The sequence below is a fragment of the Odontesthes bonariensis genome, chromosome 7, assembly GCF_027942865.1.
Source record: "Odontesthes bonariensis isolate fOdoBon6 chromosome 7, fOdoBon6.hap1, whole genome shotgun sequence".
Taxonomy (NCBI): Eukaryota; Metazoa; Chordata; class Actinopteri; order Atheriniformes; family Atherinopsidae; genus Odontesthes; species Odontesthes bonariensis.
Window position 1 is genome coordinate 20,727,687 of NC_134512.1, and position 23,482 is coordinate 20,751,168.

Below are 23,482 nucleotides of genomic sequence, written 5' to 3' on the forward strand. Positions count from 1 at the left end.
TAATGTGCGTGGATGAATAATTGAAGGACCAGAGGCAAGTGGATTGAATGTTAATGTGGCACAAGGATATATATCCCACCTCCTCTGTCCTGAACCTCCATCCTCATTGGACTGTTAAGTTGCTGCTTGAAGTGAGATTTAGATTGAAAGATCTCAGGGATTGTGACTTCTCTTTACAGCAACGAGGAATTAAAGAGAACCTACAGTGTATGTTCACTGAATCACAAAAGAATTGTTTGAGTGAAGACCAATGAGGCATTAACAAGGCACTCTAGCATGCTAATTAGGTCTTCTAAGAACCACATTTAATAGATGCCTGGTACACAAACATCTCATCGTACAACCTTTCCACCCTGTCTTTCAACCTTGGTCTGAAAGTCTTTATCACTACTCTGCTGCAGTTCAAACTGTCTATCCATCCCTGCCTCGCTTCACCCAGCCATTGTTCACGCAAGGTCAGTAAATAATGAATATCACACTCTACAACACCTTCTCATGGCCAATGGGGAAAACAGTTTGGTTATTTGGATTGCATTTAAAGTGATACTCCGGAGTAGATTCAACCTGGGGTCATTTGAACCGTGATATCCAGCCAAGTAGCCCACCCGCAGTTTTTTCGATATTGGCTGAACATCAGCTGAGTTACTGAGTTATCCAGAATAGCTTCGTACAAGGGTTAATGGATCCTGGTCCGTATCTCCAAAATTACCACACTAAAATCACATGCCATGACACCAAACTTCTACAGTAGTACAAATATGGTCTGTACTCACAAAGCGATGCATTTGGAAGTTTGAAAATAGTCCAGGAGTTTATTATTATCAACACAAGCCTGATAGCTTCTCTGCAGCTAAAGCTGCGTCGACGTCACTTCCTTGATCGGGGAGCTTCAAAGTAAGATGAGGGTTGATCTACTACTGTAGACAACAAAGTATATGCTATATTCTACATGTTTTTTTATGAATTTTTATGTTGAAGAGTTGTGAAATTATTTTATCAATGGAGAAATTGAGCAGCCTTGCTTTGTTGTCTACAGTAGTAGATCAACCCTCATCTTACTTTGAAGCTCCCAGCTCCCTGAAGTGACGTCGACGCAGCTTTAGCAGCAGAAAAGCTATCAGGCTTGTGTTGATAATAATAAACTCAGGGCTCTCAAGTTTTCAAGTTTGCTTGGAGTGAGATTCGGGTGGGGCAGGGGCCGGGCCGTGTGCGTGGGGGGGTTTCTTTCAGGTTTTTTTGGGGGGGGGTCCCTTGCAGTATCCCATCGCCATAAACTAGCTACTTAAAGAACAAAAAAAATGTTTTATTTATACCAAAATCACAAATCTTCACTTTTACACTAAATTCTGCTATATTTTAAAATAAATTGTTTTAGGTATCCAAAGTCTTAACAAACAAAAAAACAGACAAATTAAATTAAGAAAAACAAACATAACCCCAAATGGACCCCTTGAGCAGTCCCTCTCTGTGTGTGTTTGTTTATGAGTGTTGTGGCAGATTTTGATGCTTGATGACTGATATTGGGGGCTCCCATTTAAAGCACTGTGGCTCAATGTCAGCCATTTTCACAGTCATGATGGATGACAGAGTTCCATTCAGAGCCAAAGTGTTCCTGGTCTTGGTTTTATTGAGCCCCACCATGGAAAAAACCCTCTCTGCATCAGCATTTCAGTGCGGCAGAACTAATACCAGTTTGGCAATTGTAGCCTTATTGGGAATCTGTTCATACCAGTCACCTTTGAAAAAAAATAACCACGGAAGCCTAATTACACTCCTACATATTTTTCATTTTTCATTAAGTTGCTCATGTCAAAGGGTGTGTGCTGAATATTTAGGTCTACTACTCCAACGAACACTTTAATCGGCAGGTATTGGTCTTTTACAAGCAGTGGTGTAGTCTACCTTTTTGAGGTGGGTATACTGTATAGTTGGCCAGTCATTGGCCCGTGGTACCAAACTAGGGGTCGGGACTCGGGACCCCTCGGAACCAATAGTAGCCCCTTAATGCACGCCGTACCTCCAGTGGCGCGCTGTAATAGTCATTGAAAAGTAATAAGTACCATAGTACTACAATACTATGACATAACACAGTTCAGATGAAAAGCCCTCTAAAAGCTATGACAAAAAATAGGCCAATGTAAAGTTTCATTTTTAAGCATTTTCATCTATGACAATCAAAAATGTTACTATCAAGTAGGCCTACAGCAAGTCAAGCCCAAACAAAATGAAATGAACTGATTTTTAAACGTAGGCCTATAGAAATATAGCCTGTATTGTAAACTCATCACATGCACAAAAGGTTTTTGCATCTGACATTATATCGCAGTAACAGTGTAGTAGATAATGTAATTACCATTGCCTAAGTACAGATACATCTCCCCATCCATGCATACCTTGGAGATAGCATGGTTCTGGCTAGTAAATAAAGTTTAGTTTATGATAGATAAATTACTTAATCCAGACAGCCACTGTACATATCATCATGTAGACCATATACAGACAGGTATGGCGATTAGGAGTTATTCCCAAAGAAGAATCCCAGATAAACAAACGTCTAGAATTTTAAACTAAGTAAGCAAACGTGGATCAGAGTAGCTAGCTTGCTAGTATTGAGAGAAGAACGAAAGCTAGACTACAGCATGACTAGCCTGTGTTATTGCCGTGTTATGTCCACAAATTAAACAACCTAGAAGGGTAACTTGGTAGCAATACTAGTCTCATAAAAAGCGTGAATTATGTTTTTGACTCAACTTAACTTACTTTCGGAAACGTCAGGTCGGGCAACCTTATTAAAAAAGTTCCTAAGGTCTTGCTGTCCCTTGAGCCTGGCCATGATCCTCGTCGTCCCCAACTAAAAACCTGGAACGCTGCTGCTTTGTTTAACCTGGCAGCTCGCGGTCGGCTACCTAGCGAAATTCACTGGCATGTTTTCATCACGCATTGAGGCTTTTCAAATAATAATGATCATCACCATAATAATAATATATTGTAACGACCCAGAATGAGGGTAAAAGCACACGGACTGGCTTGTTTCCTCCTCTCCCTGTCAATCACTGGACAGCAGGTCATCACTCAGGTGTGGGCTGGTGATTGGGGGAGAGGAGTGGGCGTGGGCCTGTCTGTGTGCAGGTCTGGTGCTCTCCTGGGGCTGGTTGCGGAGCAGGACTGAGAGTCACCCGTGTTCTGCGATTGTACTGCTTGTAATAACTTAATAAAGAGCCGTTCGGCAACCGCCGGTCTCAGAGCCTCCGTGAAGTCACAATATGTTCACGAAAGTTAGACAACGTGTCAATAAATCACTACCATACCTGTCAACAGCCATGGAAAAGTGTGCCCTGGAAATGCAAACTCTCGGGTTGAGATGATAATTCCATAATCCGATCAGAATGGTGAGAACATGGAGAACATATCGTATCAGCCCATTCCAGATGTACAATGACTTTTCGTAGAAGCCTCGACTTTACAAAGTCCTTTCTTTAGCCACTAAGCACCTACGTACGCACCCCATGATAGATTTTTGTTTTGGCTGACAGCGAGACATAAAAAACGCGTCTGATTGGTTGGAGATTGACTGACTGCCGCAATTTCCGAATGAATGCAATTCTGAAGTGTTGTCGTTGTATTGTTAAATTATAACAAGGCTTCCATGAAAAGTGGTAGTTGATGTGCTATTCTAAATATTGAAAAACGAATTTTAGGTGGGTATACGCCGTATACCTGCGTTCAACGTAGACTACACCACTGTTTACAAGGAGTAGGAAAACTATAGTAACTAATGAAAGGTTCAAATAAATGAAGATATGACCTGCTGATTATCCTGACGGTTCTCTTCCACCTTCAGCTCGTCTACAACTTCTGCACGCATTCAGAGCATAATAGGCTATGTCCGCTGTGCATTCATGGGACGCGTGCTTGCAGCTGAAAGCTATTTCACACCCGGCAACAAGAAATTATGTTTTCTGATTGGCTGAGAAATTCTATTTTGTGATTTGCCGATGGGTTGTTAAATCAAGACAGCTGTACCAGAGCTATAGTTCTGAGCTGTACGAGCGCACAGTAACCTGCCACTGACTCGTTTATAGTATCGGCCATTAGAATTTCTGTGCGACGAAGTTGGTCATTTCTCAGCGTGAGAAATGGCATGTGTGGCGTGTGAGCGTGTGAACTTGTTGAAATGCGTGTGTCTCACGCTCATTGCGTGAGACTTGAGAGCCCTGTAAACTCCTGGACTATTTTCAAACTTCCAAATGCATCGTTTTGTGAGTACAGACCATATTTGTACTACTGTAGAAGTTTGGTGTCATGACATGTGATTTTAGTGTGGTAATTTTGGAGATACTGCCAGGATCCATTAACCCTTGTATGAAGCTATTCGGGATAACTCAGTAACTCAGCTGATGTTCAGCCAATATCGAAAAAACTGTGGGTGGGCTACTTGGCTGGATATCACGGTTCAAATGACCCCAGGTTGAATCTACTCCGGAGTATCACTTTAACAATAGCCAAGCAACGTTGAAGTGTTAATACACTTCTCTGTGTTGTTTTGCTTTATACATCTTCCAGTAACTAAGTTTCTTTTTCTAATATCTGAAAATCCATGAGTAATGCTGCTTCTAGTGGTTGAATTAGTTAATCAATTAAATGTAGCAATATGACAATGTATAAAATATTCGATAGCAAGCTCATAAAAAACATTTGATACATCTGCATTAAAATGACTCATATAAGTGATACGATAAAAACAACCCATTCCTTTATTACTGATGCATAAACAGCATTCTACTATTTAAGTTGACAAAACTGGAGCTAATTTGAACTACTTGATATAGTGAATCTTCTAAGATTGTTTTTAAATTGGTTGTCTTTTATGAATTGTTGTGATTTTTGCTTTCTTGTGCTTTTCATTTTATTCCTGTGTATCTTCCATTTTTGCTTCCATTTGCATTCACTTTGATGTTGGCAATGAGGGTGTTAACATTTGAGACTCACATTAACTAATCATGTTAACTTCAGAGGCTTTGTGTTTGGCTTTGCCAGTGACTTGTTGTTCAAACGAAGCCTGATAAATTCATGAGGGTGAAATGAGCAATGGAGGAAGAGATGAGTGATGAGATCGAGCACATGTCTGAATGCACAAGCTGTGATGGTGTGCTATATACAGGTTCAGAGACAAATGAAAGCGTGGCTTTGTCTTCGGTTTGAAAGCTTTGTTCAGAATGAACAATATGGTAAGAGTATGATTGATTATATAATGGTAAAACATCTGTGAAGTCAGCACTGACACCACAGGGAACAATATACTCCCAGCAAGCTTATACCTTGCATTTCTAATAGACTGTTGACTTAGGACATTAATTTGAGCTTCTAAATTTAGCAGCCAATTAAAGTGTGCTAAAAAACATTCATCATTCTTTAGAATTTTGAATTTAACAAACAGAACAATATGTAGTTCAAATGGAATGAGTTGACATCTCAGAAGAAGGATAGACAGGTCAATGCACCCAAAGCTTTCATTAGAGTCAAATCTTTACGAGTTCTCTACTGTGCACAGACAGTAAGCTGCCAGTAAGTCTGTTTTGAGTGAAAGAAATTAAATGAACTGCAGGTTAATCTTCAAAATAGCACAATGCTCTCAGTCACTGTTAATCGACGTGCATCGAGGAGTCCACGTGCTGGTTCCTACATGTTGATTAGTCAATTAACAGATCCTGCAACCCATTCAAGGAGGTTTAGGTGAACACAAAAAGTTGGAAAGGCCAGATGTAGCGTATACAGCCAATTACAAATTTTCCTTTGTGGCGTTGTGGGTGCCACTGTAATCCTGATATTGATATTCCCAAAAGCAACATTTGTGCTTATTTGTGGCTCTGTGTAGAGCATGGGTCACAGAATGCTTGAGGGCAGAAGACTAAAATAAAAATAAAAAACAACAAACCAGCTGTTGCCGTTGAGATGCCGTAGTTGTTATTATGAATAAAGGAGATCATTTGTTCAGGATACAAGTGTAGCTTCATACTGCAGCTGTGCAGTCTGGATGAAAGAAACAGTTACCATCTGTATTGTAATGGAGGCCTACTTTTAAATCATGTGTCAAATTGATGAAACACTCGAGAATGAGGAATAATCCGTGTGACGAGTACATCAAAATTTGTTCACCCTCTTCTGCCATTTTATTTTAAGGTGTGTAATATTATGTATCTCCAAATTGTCTCCATTTGTTACAGAATCAAAGTGAGGTCAAAACTGCCTAATTGGACTGAAGGGGAAGTTGAGTGTGCCACATGTGCCTGCGGCTGGGGCAAACATAGGCTTCCGCTACAACTCTGCGGTTTCACAAGCCGGTTCAAATAATCTATCATCCGTGGCCATGAGGCTTGACTGTTTGCGTCACATGACGTACCCACTGTATTCAATTGCTAAAATTGTTCCAAATCCTGAACAGAATGCAAACCCAGTTATTTTAGGGGATGGGAAAACGCGAGTGGATGCATCCTCACAGATGAGAGTAATTTTTTATATTTCTAGTCTATAAGTTGGCTGACAAGGAAAAGGGTTATTTTTAGCTGCATGTTTATGTAAGTGACTAACATGTTGTGGAATAATGAGGAGGCTCTCTGGGCCCTCTGTGGAGCTTCAGAGACGAGACTCTGAGAACAGCGGAGGGTGATTGAAGGAAGCTAATGAGCACGAGGAAAAGAAGAACACAGGATCAGAAAGGACTGGGATTATAAAATCAGGAAAAAGCAAAGATAACACAACAATTACCAGTGGGAGGTTTCAGAAAGACAGGAGTAAAAAAAAAGACAAAAATAGGGTGAAAATGGAGAGTGAAAATGTCATTTTGATTGGGAAGATGATTGTCGTGTTCATGAAAAAAGGGCAATGGTATAAGAATACACAATTTTATTTGATTTACTGGATCAAATAAAAGCAATATAAATGTAGAATGTATAAATGTATAAACTAGATTACCAGTGAGCATCTCACTACTGTGATTTATGAGCTCATTACCTCTTTTCAGCTTACTCCCAAAATATTTTATCTCTTTTACTCTTCTCAGCAATACACAAGTGGGTTTTTTTTCTACGGGTTTGGTTTCATAGTCAACTCTCATTTATATTCCTGTAACAGAGTGGTTAGCTGCTGTTTTAGGTCCAGGTCTATGGTACAATACATTTAAGAGCAGTGACTCACTGGGAATACGCCTAACAAAACTACTCTTTTTTTTCATACATTCTGAAATCATCTCTTATGTCTTTTTAATACCTTCACATCCTTTCACTTGCACCCTGTTCTCCGTCTTTCACACACAAAGACACACACCAGCACTCTCATACAATATGTGGTACCTCTTCTCAGGAGGGGGCTCCTGATTGGCTGGTGGTGCTGCCTGCGCTGTTTCCTGCAGGTCAGGGATATTGGCAAAGTCATCTTGCTCTGCCACACCAATGGTCAAAGCGAGGACCACCAGCTTCCCTTCACTGGCTCCCCATAAAAAAATACAATAGATAGAAAACAGGGATAGAAAGAGAGGCGAGAAAAGAGCCCAGATGCAAAGGATAGAGGAATCGAGCATAAAGAAAGTGTGGTGCAGGGGGGAGAGGAGAAGGAGAGGTCATTTTAGGTGGCATTGAGCACAGAAGGCTGAGAGGCAGCGGAACAATAAGAGAACAAATAAAAGCAAACAGAAGCAGCAATAATAGATAAAATGGTCAAAAAAGGACACAAACACCCCAGCAGAAAGCACTTTGTCCAGGGAAGGATATTAAAAAGACCTAAAGTGAAAGGCCAAATTAATAATGATATTATTTTTTTAATGAACAGTACAGCCTGTATTCTACATCCTATAGACAACAAGGTGATTATTTAATGATTCCTAATGGATGTGATAATCAGCAGCTTGCATAGCAGCCTCCACACATGTATAAGATGTCTAGACATCCACAATGACAAAACACACTGCCCGCACACTCAGTAATTTATCTAGTTATTTTACCTGCCTTCTGCTTTCCCTCCAGATTCACCTTTCCCGTTGAACATGCAAGGCGTCTTTCTCCAGAGTTAAGATTTAATTAAGCCTCATTAAGAAGATCTGGACTAATTGTTTCTATTTGAGCAACAGACTATCTGGAGATGTACGTGTATGTCACTGTTTTCTGGGTCATTGCTCTTCCTCTTCTCATTTCATCTTCTCCATTGAGTAAGAGTTGTCCAAATCCTTCTTTCTCCACTTATTCCTATGCCCTACGCTTAATTCTCTGCCTCTTTCATCACTACCTTCTTCCCTCCTTCCTGTCATCCGCACCCACAGTTCTATAGCTTAAGCCCCTGACTGCGTTACAGTATCTCTGCTGAGGAAATATAGTGCTGCCAGCACAAGTCCAGCTTTTTCATATGCCATCGACCGCTTTGTAACACTGTTACATATTGACACCAGCGGTTCCTAAACTTGAATTTGAGATTAACACTGTGTCACTAACTGTGTCACTAACACAGCTGTCACAAATGAGATATTTTCACAAGTGAAGTTATCCATATTTTATGTGGAACGTTTAAATCTCATTTCACACATTTATTCATCACCAGAGGCAAAATATATCTTTTATGCATCATTTTTACTTTTATGGTACTTTTATGAATTTAAATATGTTATCCACTATCTCATCTTAATGGAAAGCAAATTCAGCATTTTTAACTTTGCTTCTGGCTAGTTTTCATGTGCTCTACACTTAAACATCAGATGTCACAATATGTGATTGACTAGAAATTAAAGCATGTCTTCTTTATTGATTATGGTTTTCATCAATCTTTCCATATCCAGTTATTTCTTTAAATATTTAACCACTGATACATTTTTTAAAATATATTAGCTATTTACCAAAATGCATTTGAGCATAATGTTTATAAGCAATACAGGTTTGTCATAAAAACTCTCTCATAATACTTAAATTCAAATTGTAGGGGCGGTCTAATAACAACTCTTTAATGTGAAGTCCCCTCTTTTTCAGGTGTCGAAATGTAAAAGGACAATCAACTCAAAAGCTGTTTTGTGGATTGTTTGGGCTATTCCTTTATCATCTCTTCCTCAATTAAGCAGATAAAAGGTCGAGGGTTGATCCCGACGGTGGTATTTTCTTTTGGAAGTTGTTGCTGTGACCCTGCAACATGCGGTCAAAGGAGCTCTCAATGGCACAACAGGCCATTTCTACACTGCACAAGCAAATCAATCAATGAGACAGCTGGGACATTTTGGTACATTCAGTGAAAAAAAAAGAATGTACTGGTGAGCCCAGGTACGCCATAAAAAGACCCCAGCAGTGTTTACAGAGGTCTCACCACAAACCCTTCATAAACCTACAGACATGCCAGATTAGACTGTAAAGCTCTTCAAAAGTCAGAGCAGTTCTGGAACAGCATTCTTTCGACAGATTAAATTGAGGTCAACCTTCACCAGAATGACAGGAAGGAAAAAATATTATTAAAATTATCTGTAAACAAACATAGAGGCAGAATGATGACATAGATCTTGTAAGAATTCCAGTGACACTGGGTCACAAGGCTTTATCAATAATGTGACAGAAGACAGAATCCCTGAAAAGGAGGGGAGTCTACACATTTCAGAGTTGTAATTGCTAAACTCAATTTGGATGTGCACATCTTGAACTCAAAGAAGTTAGTTTGCACTCTAAGCCCATATTCATTACATAACTGCAACTTAAATGTGGTTTGATGAATAGCCATGTTAACAAAAAAAATACAATATGATCTTGGTGTTTCTATACATATTGTAAGTTTTATGGCTTTTGAATCCCGCCTCTCGCATTAGCTTTTAAGTATGGGCATTTTTCTCTAAACACAAATCCTAAAGCACTTGACTCAGTGCACCTCACATCAAGGAAGCAGAAGCAATAGAGGGAAGAGACATGAATGATGCTGGGATAAACTATTGATTATGCAAGTCTTCCAATACATCCATTTAGTCAAACTTCTCTATTGGCTAGATTTCTGTGTCTATGACATCAACACTGTTATTGAGCAATAATTCACCCAGACAGAGAATCTGGCCAAGATTGAAATGAACCATTTTGAACAATGGGTCACGTCTTTTACTGTACTTCCCTGTCATCAATGAAATGAGGTGTTGATGTAAGAGACGGAAATGCACCGACAATAACCTCAAAGTCACATCTACAACGATGAGCACGGCTGCTGACGATCATAGGCGATATCGTCAGTGACCTTGGTGGTTGCATGGTGAGCTACATCGCAGATGCTCAGTTAGCCACTGGCATTAGTTCAGCCGTGACGCCCAGAGAAGCTTTAAAGGACATAAAAAAAAGAGACTGTAAAACTGAGTCAGTGCACATTGAACACATGCTGTACCTTGACAGTGTCCTTCCTCATCCGTCCCTTCATCACCCCCTGTCTCCCTTATCTGCCCTTCCCACCTCCTCTGGGCAGTAACAATATGTTGCAGAAGTAATGGTGCTGGTGACATAAGATCAATGTGTCAGGGTTAACACAAATCTACACGCAGCTGCTTAACCCTTGTTCTTATACTGATGCACAGCAACGTGCCAGGCTGTGTGATCTACACACTTACACATATGACAGCAGGCTAGCTGCACAGGCAGCAGACAGTGATTTATTAGTTTCAGTTGAAACAAAAAAAAAAGATCTTTTTTTTTTAAGTTTCAGTGATACCCAAAAAAATGTGCCATTTTAGGTGCGCATATACAAGAATTATGGATGAAATATAAAGTCTGTAACTGCAAACCAGGATATTTAGCAGTCATTCCAGAGGATCATGTAATTGGGTGAGATTATAAATATATCGGGACTTTTTATGACACTGTCTGAGGAATATTATGGAGTAAAAACGCTAACTCTTGTTCTGTGAAGACAGTTGCAGCAGACAGGCTGAATTCCATCGAAACAGATATTACTGTTTAGCAAAGCGCACAGCGTAACCATTTAAAAACTCTCCCACAGAACGGGATAGAGGTAGCCTATAATATGTCACACCTCCCAGCCATTTTTCATGCATATGACTTTCTAAAAATAGACCCAATTGTTTTTTCTTTTTTAACAGACTGCTCGGTAAGAAGGTTTGTGCTTTCCTGCAGCTAATCAGGGACACTGCATCATGCACTGATTTAAAGAAATATTGTAAGCTATCATTGTGCATGTCATATTAAAACGCTCAGTTTCAGAGGGAATAAACAGCCTCTGAAGTAACGTTTGATAAACATAGATAATTGATAGAATGTCGTGAAAAAAAAATTGATCTCCAAAATAATCAGTGCTTCGAGCTGAAAAACAGCAGCTTATTTACTTTCATAACTCTCAACTCATTAGCATTTTTAATAGCTTTTTGTTATAAACCCATTTATTGCCTCCTCATTTGCATTAAGTTTTATCATCCTACATTATCATTATCAGCTGTAACACAGACCCAATTGCCATATTAACCGTATACAGCACATCTCCTCTCCTTGCTGAACAGTGGGAGTTATTAGAAGCTCCAATGAAAGCACTTCAACTCCAAACACGAAATCTCACAGACCTGTGAGCACTCTTATACATGTATGTGCACAATCACGCAGTGCATATTTTGATAGAAAGAAAAAAATATCCTTCCCTGGAAACCAGATGCACACTTAAAGAAACACCTGAAAGAAGAGGAACAGTATTTCCTATGGACACATTTAAATAGAGATTAGTTAGTACTTAAACAGCTTACTTCAAAACTATTTGGTTCTTAAAGCAATAAACTTTTGAGACATACCTCACACAAATGCATAAAATAACTCTGTATAATAAAGGATATACAGTAAGACATCAAAAGACAGAGGCCTAAACAAGTGACACTGAAGAAGACTTATTTTAGATGTATGAAGATTTATTAGGACTCACAGGAAGGATTTGACATCCAGGCCGCGATTCTTGATCTGGTCCATCATGTAATCCCAGCTGCCGGGATTGGCACGCGAGCGCCCTCCTGCTCCACCTCCCCTATAGCGAGAGGCACCTGCTCCTGCTGGGCTGCCTCTTGCACCCCTGGGACCACCTCGTGTACCTGCGCCCCCACCCTCACCACTGCTGCCACCTCCCTCTCCTCTCCCAGCACCCCCACCTCCCGCAGGCTGTCCAGGTGCAGTGTGTAATTGTCCCAAGCTCTGGGATGTGGTGGGGGGGTGGCAGAGACCAGGGCCTGATGGGTGGATGAGAGGCTGTTGAAGACTCTGCTGGCGCAGCAGCGTCCGGGGTCGGGCCGGCCCAGAGGGTATGTGCTCCAGAGTGGACGCATAGGATAAGACTGGTTCCCCGAAACTGGGAGGGCAGAGGAGCAGGGAGGAAAGAGAGCGTGTAGAAGGCCACGGCCGGCAGACAATTGGATTATGAGGAGGAGCAAAGGAGTCAGAGGTAGAAGAGGAGGAAGTAGGAATAGAAGAAGAGCCGTGGCAAGAGGGGTTGAGTTGGTCAGTAGTTTTGAGGTCAATGGATGAGGAGAAGAAGAGAGGTAAAGAATCATCAGAGATCAGACAAGGTGGCACAGGGCAGTCGGAAGACACAGTCGAAGAAGTCAAGTTGACATCAGGATAGAAACGGGAAAGTTCATCCAAACAGGAAGTTGAAGATTGTGGGATGGGAGAAGAAGTGGGGATGGAGGTTTTTGAGGGCAAAGTGGACGAAGAGGCAGAGGGAGGAGTGTTGGGAGGTTGAGACAGGAGGAGGAGGAGAGAGAAAGAAAGCAATGTGAGGCAACAGCAGTAACAGCAGTAACAGAAATAGCAGTATAAGGTGCAGCATGAGTGATGATCGCTGTGTGCTGTGTTCTGCTCGTGGGGCTGCGCAGAGCAGCAGTGTGTAGACTGTGAGCTGGTCTTGTGCCCCCTGCGTGGCTGCGCAGTTTGAGCGTGCTGTTTGCATGCAGGTTTGTTTCGCAGTGGCAGCGGTCGGATGTTCACTGTCCGTACGGGCGTGGAGCGGTTCTGTGCCACGTGACCGCGGCGAGGCGTATGGGTCGTGGTTTTGCTGCCTCCGGGCCTCCCTGATGAGGGTTTTTTGGTTTTCTGATGAGAGATCCCCATTTCCTCTACTCGCCAGTCAACATTTCCATCTCTGACAGCCTCTCCTCTTTTCTCTCAAAGTATTTTTCGTCTTTTAAATACATGCTGAACCTCCAGAGACATCGCAACAGCCAACCAAGTTCTACAGGATGACTCCCTCCCCCTGCCAGGCTCCCATTTTCCACTCCTCCCCTTCATAAATGCTGTTTAATTGGCTAATTGCCTTTCCTAAAATGTCACAACCACATGAAGCTGTGTGACAGATCCTAAAATGCTCACAATTCAACACTTGCTTACAGATACATCATTTCTGTGTTTTGTAGACTCTAGAGTGCCTCTTATCATCTCTTTTTCTATGTTTTTCTTCTCACTAAATATATCCTTCTCTCTTAGATCACTGTGTAACCCAGACTACCAGAATTAGGTCATGAGCGAGCTATTCACATCAGTTAGGTGCAGTTTACACCACTATGCATTACCTCATCTAACACAATTTTGCATGAAGCTTTTAGTGTGATATCCGTCATATTTAACAGTCACAAATAAAAAGACAAAAAGTAACAATGAAAGGTTTTGCAGGACTAAACCAGTTTGTAGGACAGACATAAAAAAGTAAAAGCGAGTGGAGTAGCTTTACATGGTGAAACAAAAGATGAAGAGACTGACAGGAACGATAAGAACAGAGGGTGACGATGGAGGAGAGACAGAAAATGGGGTGTGAGACACAAACACTAGAGACACAGACACTTATAGCAGCCCCAAAATAGAATCCAATTATAGACAGGGGCAAAAAGAAAGATGAGAGGAGGAACGAAGGAGGGAGTGAGGTAGTGATGAGCATAAATGTGTTGTGGAGGAAGATATCACAGGCAAGAAGTGCCAATGGAAGGTGAAAAAAATCACAAAGAACCAACATTTAGTGCGTAATTTACAGCACACTGAATATAGACCCGACATCATGTCAGACGTCATGACTGTGATACATCAAGAAAAGTTTAGTTTTAAACATAAATCTTCATTAAAAGGTGGACTGGTGGCATTTGAGACTTTAGCTCAGTTAATTGATGAAAATTAGACAATTTTGTGTTGCATTTCTACAGTTATTTTAGGCAATGCAATTCTCCGCATTAATAAATCATCATCTCCTGCAGGTTCATAGTGGAATCTTTACATTCCAGCTGGGCTGTCTGTGTCAGCTGAAGGTTTGAGTCAGTGTGGTACAGCTTGTGTATCTATTGTTATCTTCTGCTGGTGAGAACTCACATTTCCCCAGTGCTAACACCTTGATCTGTGCCCGCACGCTCACCTTCTCACCTAAACTGTGCTCCTCTCCCTGCTGAACTTGGCTTGTCTATCCGCATTTTTATTCAGAACACATTCATTCATGTAATCACTGCTGCTTTGCTGCTGTTGAAGGAAAAACTTGTAAGAATAGCATCTTCAGAATAGCAAAGTGTCTGTTTAGCTGAAATATTTGCTTTTTCTCAGTCTCCGGTTCTGAACTCACTTGCTGGGTCTCAATGCTCCAGACTGCATGTGGCCCTGGACGGTCTGCCACCTCCCGACCTTCATTCCCTCCGTCACCATGCTCTTCACGCTGTCACTGCGATAAGGACCCCCCCCAGCATCCCCATGCCCAGTTGCTGCCCCCTTCTGACTCCCTGACACTGCCCCACTAAGGGAAAGAGACAGGGTACAGAGATCCCAGAGCAGACAGAGGGTACAGAGGAGGGAGAATAATGACAGGCAGAGGAGAAAAAGACCAAAGAGAGTGAGAAAGACACACACACAGGAAAATTGATTGAGCAACCACAAGGCAAAGGAGGTGAGACAGATCAGTAGAGCGCGTGAATGGGCAGGCCTAGTTTTCCAGGCCAAATGAGGGGCAGGTGGATGAAAGAAGGCTGGACTCCAGTGTGGAGGAAGAGGGGGGTGGGAAGAGGAAGGCGGGGAGAAGAGGTAGGATACGAATTTAGAAGGAGCCTGTGGGGGGTGGAAAACCAGCAACAAGTTCCTCCTTTGGGTCGAGAGGACTATTACTTTAACGGCGACAGTGTGCAGACACAGGTCATTTAGTTCTTATTTTGTCATTCATAATGCATTTATGCCTCGGGATTTGCTCCTAAAACTGACAAGGAAATTTCTTGTAGCAGCTAAGAGCACTGGGAGTGCCTCATGAGCAAGTGAAAAAAGTTTTTTTTTTTTTTTTTTTAAATCCCTCTGTGACCGTTAAAAACCTGTAATTACTCAAAATAATTCATCTATTTTGGACTTTGATCTGTAAAACGAGTCTTTTGAAACATCTACTTGTCATTTTGACACCACTTACAGTCAATGACAGTAATCTGAAAGAGGTGACATAAAGCCACCACATTAGAAAGGAGAGAGTGTCATGAATGCAATATCACACTGGCCTCCAGAAAAGGCACAAGGTACGGAATTAATCAATGCTCACATTAAAAGCAGTAGTCATCTCAGACTTCATCTAAAAACTGGTGCACTGATTATCAAAATTAAAGAACATTAGTGCCCTCTGGTGACATGACTACATTTCATTAATATGCATGGCACCCCTGCTCCTGGAGACATAAAACACGAGGAACCTCAGACTTTGCCTACTGGTTTGCACGTGTGTGATCAGAGGGTGCAAAACTTGCATCAGGGTCACCTTTCACATTTCACTTTGACCAGCTGAAATGACGCTGCCTGTGGACTCATCATCAATCACAACTGCAGGGATGACGCTGCCAGACTCATGAGCCTCATCTACTGAGCGAAGCACTGTACATTTTTTATTCTTTATTAAAGGTAGAAACGAATGAATGGTTCCACAAATCTTTAAAAGCATTCAAGATAATATAAAGGCGTTCAGATTTGAGGATTGTTTCTAGCTGAGCTTCACTGAGAGCGCAGATGATTTTCAAAAGAAATATGATGATTCGGTCAGTTTTTTCAGACTGATGAACTATAAATTTTATATACAGTAAATATAATTACATAAAATGTATAAAAAATAGCTGATGTCATGTCACTGCAACAATTCTTCTGAAATTGTATGGTGACTGTTGAAAAGCATTAGAAGTGAACATCAAATCCAAGAAAGCCTCTAACATGGAGACTGACTAAATGAGGCCCAGTGTCATTACAGAGACTGAAAGCTGCTGATCTCAAGAGAATCTCAAAAAGGAAATTATTTCCCAGCTGTCTGTTGGCTTCAGCGACATATTATTGGTTGGAGTCAGGAGGTCGTCCCTGCCTCTCATTGTGTGAAATATCATTATAATGTAGTTTTATTTTAATTGAAAGTCAGTATTCTTACTGGCTTAAACATAAGTGATAAAGTAGATCATTTTGACATTCGTTCAATGAAAAGCTCATCTATTCTTTTCCGTGTGAAAACAGGACCTGCTAGAAAACACATTGATGAGCAACAAATGACAACCTTGAGGACTTTATAAAGAACGAACCTCCCGACAACAAAAAAAGAGTCTGAAGCTTGTATTCTGAGATCAGCCGCCATCATTCTAAGGCAGAATTGTCATCCACTGCGTTTATAAGCACACTGTTGCCTCCTTTCTCCAGGCAATCTAACACACAGTCTTCAGCAGCTAGGTCTAGTAAAGATGATCAGTTATTAGACACTTTATCAGATAGATGCCTGGTAGCAGGATGTTTAAGCTTTAAGTCCTCTCAGTGCCCAGAGGAAGATAGGTATGACCTTGCTTGTGTTTTATTCTATTTCTTATTTCTTACTGAATGAAAAAAGACTTTTATTGCGATCAGGAAAAACAATGTTATTCTGTCTCCCAAAATGATAGACAGTAGATGCAGTTCCAGTGATTCAATGTTAGTACATTACACATTAGATATTATAGTGATGGGAATCGGAGAGAAGCCACAGATGGATGTAAACTACAGGTGAGCACTGGTACCACACTGCATCCTGGTGTAACGGTCAACCCTCCACAATGAAAGCATTAACGACAAGTGGCAGATTTCAGTTAACACGAGCAAAGGACGGGAATACACATAGATTATAGAAAAGGTAGGTTAAAGTATGCACATCTCTTTTGGAGGGCAAAACTATGAGGGTTGTCCGTCTCCATGGTCACCCCATGGGAGAAAGGTGAAAGGTTAGAAGTCAGGAGTTAGTGGGGAGCGGCAGGGCTGTAGGGAGTGAGGGGGCGTCTGAGCATGTGCTTCATTTAAAGATGACACAATATAAGAAAAAGTGGCAGATATTTGCCTGGGGGTGATTACTGTGCTGCTTTGTCACCGCAGTAATAGTCAAATGACTTTCACTGGATGCGGAAATGTGCATGTGTGGCATTTCCTTCGCTCACATTTCCCAACTAGATTGTGAGTAATCATTCGTAATCATTTGTGCCCCTCGAGTGTGCCAACAGTGGAGGGGTTATTATTGTTGTTACTATTGATGATGGAAATTACATTATACAGCAGAAATGTACCGTTTGTTAGATTGCAACACTGTGACATTTATGAAATCGGCTTTTTTAAAAAGCCTTTGGCTAGATATCCCCAGTTACCTATGAGAGGATTCTGTCTTAAGGAATAGAGACAGAATCGAGACTCTTGACACTAACACCCACATCAACTGGTTCAATTTGATGGGTGTCTGGTGGTGGTGACTACAAAGATAGGAAAGGGGATGTTGTGAGGATGAAAGAGGGGAGACAGGGATGGGAGGGGAAGGGAAGGGAAGGGAAGGGAAGGGAAGGGAAGGGAAGGGAAGGGAAGAAAATATGTAACAGAAGGGAAAGGGGGAGAGTGGCACTGCCCCTGCCTCATTACAGCCCTGCTCAGGGGGAAGTCTCTTACCAAACTTGGACCAAGACTCACTTGAGCGTGAGGCGAGGATCTCCATATGTGGCATAGGGAGAAATGTTAAGTACGAACTCCTTGGGCGGATAGGAGCTCCACCTCTGCTGCACTGTGCTGCTGTCATTGTTATTCCAAAAGTCTCTGTCTAGATCACTGTGGCCAAAGAGAGAGACAGGTCAGAGCAACACAACTACGGACAGCCTGAGCACCAACCGAGCATTAGCAGCAGGTGCTCCTCCTCGAGGAGATGATGCTGGGCTTGGTTTGAGGACGATGGTTGTTCTTACAGCTGCATCAAAAGTGGGTTTGAAATAAAACAGGCCAAGATCTAAGTTGTTTTTTGCTACCTGAAGTAGACAGGTCACTGAAGTGGTTTTATTTAAAAATAGAAACAGGGCAGCCTGGGGAGAAAAAGGCATTCACATGAGCTTTTTAGAAAGTACTAGCAAAGGCAAAGGGGTATAGAAAAAGAGAAAGATTGCAAGAAATCATAGCCTTCTTCAAACATGCTGCATGTTATTACATTCTGTTCATCAAGAGTGATACAACTCATGAATGACAATTGACGTTAAGAAGTCTGCACCCCATCCTTGGCGTGAGCGTTAGGAAGCATGAACAAGAGACTTAAGGCAGAGAGATAAAAACACAGACAGTCAAAGTAGATGAGGAAAACGGGTGAGCAGAATCACTAATGTCATACAAGTCACACAGCAGTGGTCAGAGCTGTAACACAGAGACAGAGCAGGAGAGAAAGGCAATGTACAAAGAGAAGGAGGTTGAAGCTGAAATGACCAACAGAGCACACCAATGCTGCTGGAGCCAGTTAGAAAGAAAATGCAAAAATTAAGAGATTGGAGAACCCAAGTAGAAATACATCATGAGCAGAAGCCTATTATTTAGTGCTTAGAACCATCCATAAATAAAAAGACACACAGTGGAACATAGCTGAGGTAAAATCAGGCTATTGAAAAGAAATAGTAAAAAGCGGGTTATAAGAGGAATACAGTGATATACATAGCAATAAAGAGCCGACATTTTCTTGTGCCTAAGGCCTTGTTTTATCTAAGAGACAAAATACCTTAATCTGATTTTGAGCCCTGTAAGAAATCATCCCAAACGTGCATTATTCAAGCATTTGACAATGAGTGCCCAAGTCTCCTTCATTTTCCTTGAACCTGCAACATCTTAAGTAATACAGAGCCATTGAACTTAAAAGGATCTTACAATCCATAAGATAAGTGCAGGGGCAGCCTTTTCCAGCCAAAAGCCTCCCAGTTAAGATAATGCAGATTTAATCTAGACAGATTAAATCACTAACCTTTCGCTCTATCGTTTCCCATAACATGCTCTTGTAGAGATCGTGCTCTTCAAGATAAAACAGCAGGTGCTCATATTGTGCATTTTTTGTGTCATGTACATCAGCGGACTCAAAGCTGAACCAAATGGAGTTAATTATCACCAGGCTATTCTACCCCAACCAGTCACCGGGCACTTACTTGATGGCTTTCTTCTCCCCTCGCCCACGTGCAGAGTCTGGAGTGTCGGCTGTTTCCACTCCTGGCTTATTCCTCTTCCCCTTGAGCCAAGCGTAGGGAGGGGATGACAGAAAAAGCATAGAAACAAAAGGTTAGCTTAGATTTGTGCTTTGAAGCTGTGTTTTTGCTTTACTAATTTCAAGTGTAAATGCCTCTCCTATTATCTCAGGAACACTGTGCCTTCAGTGCTCATGATACCCTGATTACACTAATCAAAGTCAAATCAAATCTGCTGTGAAGAGCCATTTCTGACTATGATTATCATTTTCACCACCCTGAAATTTACATGGCAATTGCCTCTTTAAGGTAATCCGGTGGGTAGTGGAGAAAAGCCTCTGGAAAGTCCTGCCAATGCCTGATTTCAAATAGCTAGAGCATGACCTGCAGTAACCATGGAAATAATGGCAATTTAAAGGCCTCAAAAAGTAAGGACTGCTGTGCGCTTTCTTTTGGAAAAACTCATTACAGTCAAAGGTGTTTCACATGTCTCACACTGCAGATAATCTCTATTGACACATTTGTACAAGTGGAACAGGTAGGGGATCAGTCTAACTGCCTTTTCACGCAAACACCATGAATGGGAGACTGAAAGTGATGCTCTGATACACTCTGAGGATAGGTGAGGATTCTTCATCCCAGAAAAACAGCCGGAGAAAAACAGACTTACGCATCTCAACCCTGATAGCATAGCTCAGCTAGCCTTTGATCTTAAGTTTGCTGAAGGTCAATTACCTCTTGTAAGCTTGTTTGCTAGTGGCTGAACATGAATCTACAGCTTTAGAGGTTTCAGGTACAATTATGGAGGAGCGTATCCATTTTCCCAGGCTCCTATGTTCATCATTTTAATATACTATCTAACTATGATGAAAAGCAGTCTACTAGCCCACCCCTGACCCCCCAAAAAAAATCAATGCTAAACCTAAATCCAACTATTTCAAGTTCAAGCAAATTCAGGCCTGTTAAACTGAAGTTATTTAGTGGTTATCTTCCAAGACAATAATAAAGAATACAGTTTTAAAGTGTTTCCATGATGTGCTAGAGATAGAAAAGGGACCTGGGAATGACTGACCCCAAGTTATGATTTAGCAAAAACATGGCAACACTTTTGTTTCCACTTTTCATGGCCATGGAAAGCTTTACCAGATACCACAAGCCATATATTACCCAACCCAACCCCCAGCATAAATACCTCAAGTTTCAAGTTCACGTCGGACATTTTTATTATCTTAAGTGTTGCTCTTGGGTTACAATTATCCATCATCAAATTGACATTGTGACCAAAAACCCAATATGCAGAAAAAAAGAAGAGAGACAATCAGTCAGGGGTTACGTATGAGGTCCTTTTTACTGACTCAAATCTACATGATCAATGAAATGCAGAAGCATATGAAAAAGCAAACTGTGCCACAGGTTACACATATATTGAGTTTCACAGCTGCAAAAGCAAGCTGATGTGGACTACAATCCGAACCTTATTGTGGCTTTGGATTCTGTTGGACCAGATACGGAGCCAGAGTTGACAATAGCACTGCTGAGAAAAAATGATAAAGCCCACAATAACACTACTGATTATATCCACTACACACAAAGCCACTCATTTTCTTGTATAATCGGCACAAATCTGAACTGGAAAGGTCAACAAATGAATAAACATTGACAGGATGGCAGTTACATACAGGAGGGCTGTTGGTAATTTACACAGTGATGACTAGATTAACTGTCTCTTTATCACCTGACATACACAGAAGTACCTCTGTGTTCTATCCAGAACTCATCTGTTCCATGGGCTAAGAACATGCCGGCAGGTCCTCAGCCTACATTATGAAGGCCATTTCTGATCTTTCATATTAAGTATCAGACATTTTTATGGCTTTTATTACTGCCTGACACATTGGCTAGATTTATACATGAAGGTATTAAAACCACCTGATAATTTCTTACAACATTTCATGTCTATATTCTACAGTTATATCACCAAAGTTTCAAAACAGCGACATGCCCAAAAGGTTAATTTTACCCCACCCAAACTAAAGCAAATAAGCAGACCACGACAAATATTCTTGCATGACAATTTCTTGGAAGGCTAACTGTCTACATCACTGTGACGTGAGAACAAACTATCAAAGAAAGCTCGTGTATCATTCAAAGCCGTTGTTAAATTTTGAGGAAAGTGGGAAGACCCAGAGGACGAGTGAGAGTCCAGCAAAGAGAAAGGAGTGGGAGCTGAAAATGGGAATCAAATTGAAAAACAAAAAAGAACCTACCGGAAGGCACAAAAAAAAAGACAGTGAAGAGCAGCTTGGGAAACAATGGGATGGGCGGGAGGGGCAGGCGCAAATGGTGAACTGAGTGAAACAATGAGTGACAGACAGTCCCGTGTGGATTGGATATGAAAACAAGGAGGAAGTCACACACTGTGCAGTGAGAAAGACATCTTCCTTTCCACACGCACGCACACACACGCACACACACACACACACACACACACACACACACACACACACACACACACAGCTTCAAGAACATCTGCTTTACATCATCCCTTCAGCTCATTCACAAGAATGGATAACACACACTCTACTTCTATCTTCAAGGGAAGTGTGGAGGCAGCAGAAATCCGTAGTCATTAATATGACAAAGCTCTATCAACATGACACAGGAGACGATGAAGAAAATCAAGTCAATACCCAAATGTGGGTGAAAAGGAAACCAACAGAAGAGTGTACAATCCACCCACGGCTTTTTCAGTGATCACAGGAATTGGTGGTGTCTGGCTTTGAGCCATCCCTTCATAATAGTTCAGACTTATAAGATGAACAAGTATAATAAGACATATCCAAATTGCAGCAAGCCTTTAATTACAGAAAAAAATAACCCATTAATACTTTTAACAAGTGAACTATAGCAGAGCGTGTTATAAATGACATTATCGAAATCCAGTACAGTAAACAGACTTGCAGCAAACGATGTAGTCACACTAACATCCAAGTCAATAAAATCTGAAATGTTCTTCTCTAAGACAGAGGCTAACCTTTTGTATGTGCATCGTACTTTCATGTTGCTTTTTACGATACAGGAAACCAGGCAAGCACTCTACATTTACTCTGCAAATGAGACGTGATCTCAGAGAAGTCTTATTCGGGTGTCTTTTATTAGAGAATACAGTATTACAGTAATCCTTCCTCAGGAGACCGTCTTCCTGAGAGGTTCTCCAAAATAACCAGTTTAAATTCGAGCGACAAAGCCCTCTAGCTGATGTATTAATCGTGACAAGTGCAGTGGAGGAAGTTGTACGATGAAAAAACATTGGAATTAACACAATGGGAAGTAGTTTGATTCCAACCAGAAGTCAACTTTGTTATTGTAATATCCAGCAAAAGTGAACTACCTACTGCAGCAGTCCTTCCCTGTTCAAATCCCACTGCACGGCCTTAAATAATTTGATCAACTTTGTGATAAGTTCTGCAGAAAAATATATACTCCAGAAAATACCTTCAAGAGAAGTCCTTGTCTGACTTGTTATTTTACAATTCTACTTCCCTTCTTTGGCATAAGGCATAGCGGTCTTTCACCTTGAAGACAAGTCCAAACTTTTTATGTTTAGGAAGCAAATAGATAGCTCCAGGGGTAAATCAGTCCCAGAGGGGGTTGATGAAGAATTCTTAGAAATGGGAAAGAAACTGTCAAGGGACCTGATTAAAAAATGATAAACAGTCTACCATACCCCATCCTGGCTGCATATAATTGGTTTGATTGACAACTTAGTGTCGTATTGGTTTTCTATCATTTTAACTGTAGAAAAACTATCCTTCTCTGACATCCCTTTCTGCCTCAGTCAATTTATTTTCTGATGGTCTCTGCTTGAGGTTGCTTGACTCCAACAGTCGGATCCAAACCGCCCTTGTTACAGCGAAGGAACTTCCAAGCAAAGAACCTCCTCTGGACAAATCCCATCTTTGTGACACTTCTCTTTGTCATCTGGCTGCCAGAGAGCAATTATTGTGTAGACTACTTCATACGATCACTTGAAAT

At 41.2% G+C, this 23,482-nt stretch overlaps 1 protein-coding gene across 5 annotated transcripts in view; it reads right to left on the reverse strand.

The window, feature by feature from the left end:
- Window positions 1–23,482, reverse strand: part of syt7a (synaptotagmin VIIa) — an 87,753-nt gene that overhangs the window by 24,515 nt on the left and 39,756 nt on the right. Inside the window, exons 3-7 of one of the 5 annotated variants that reach the window (XM_075469993.1) lie at window positions 19,412–19,491; window positions 17,934–18,068; window positions 14,581–14,748; window positions 11,917–12,333; window positions 7,350–7,481 (exon numbers count right to left, since the gene is read on the reverse strand). In XM_075469993.1, the coding sequence (XP_075326108.1) occupies window positions 7,350–7,481; window positions 11,917–12,333; window positions 14,581–14,748; window positions 17,934–18,068; window positions 19,412–19,491 (932 nt within the window). The other 4 variants (XM_075469994.1, XM_075469995.1, XM_075469991.1 and 1 more) reach the window with 4 other exon arrangements.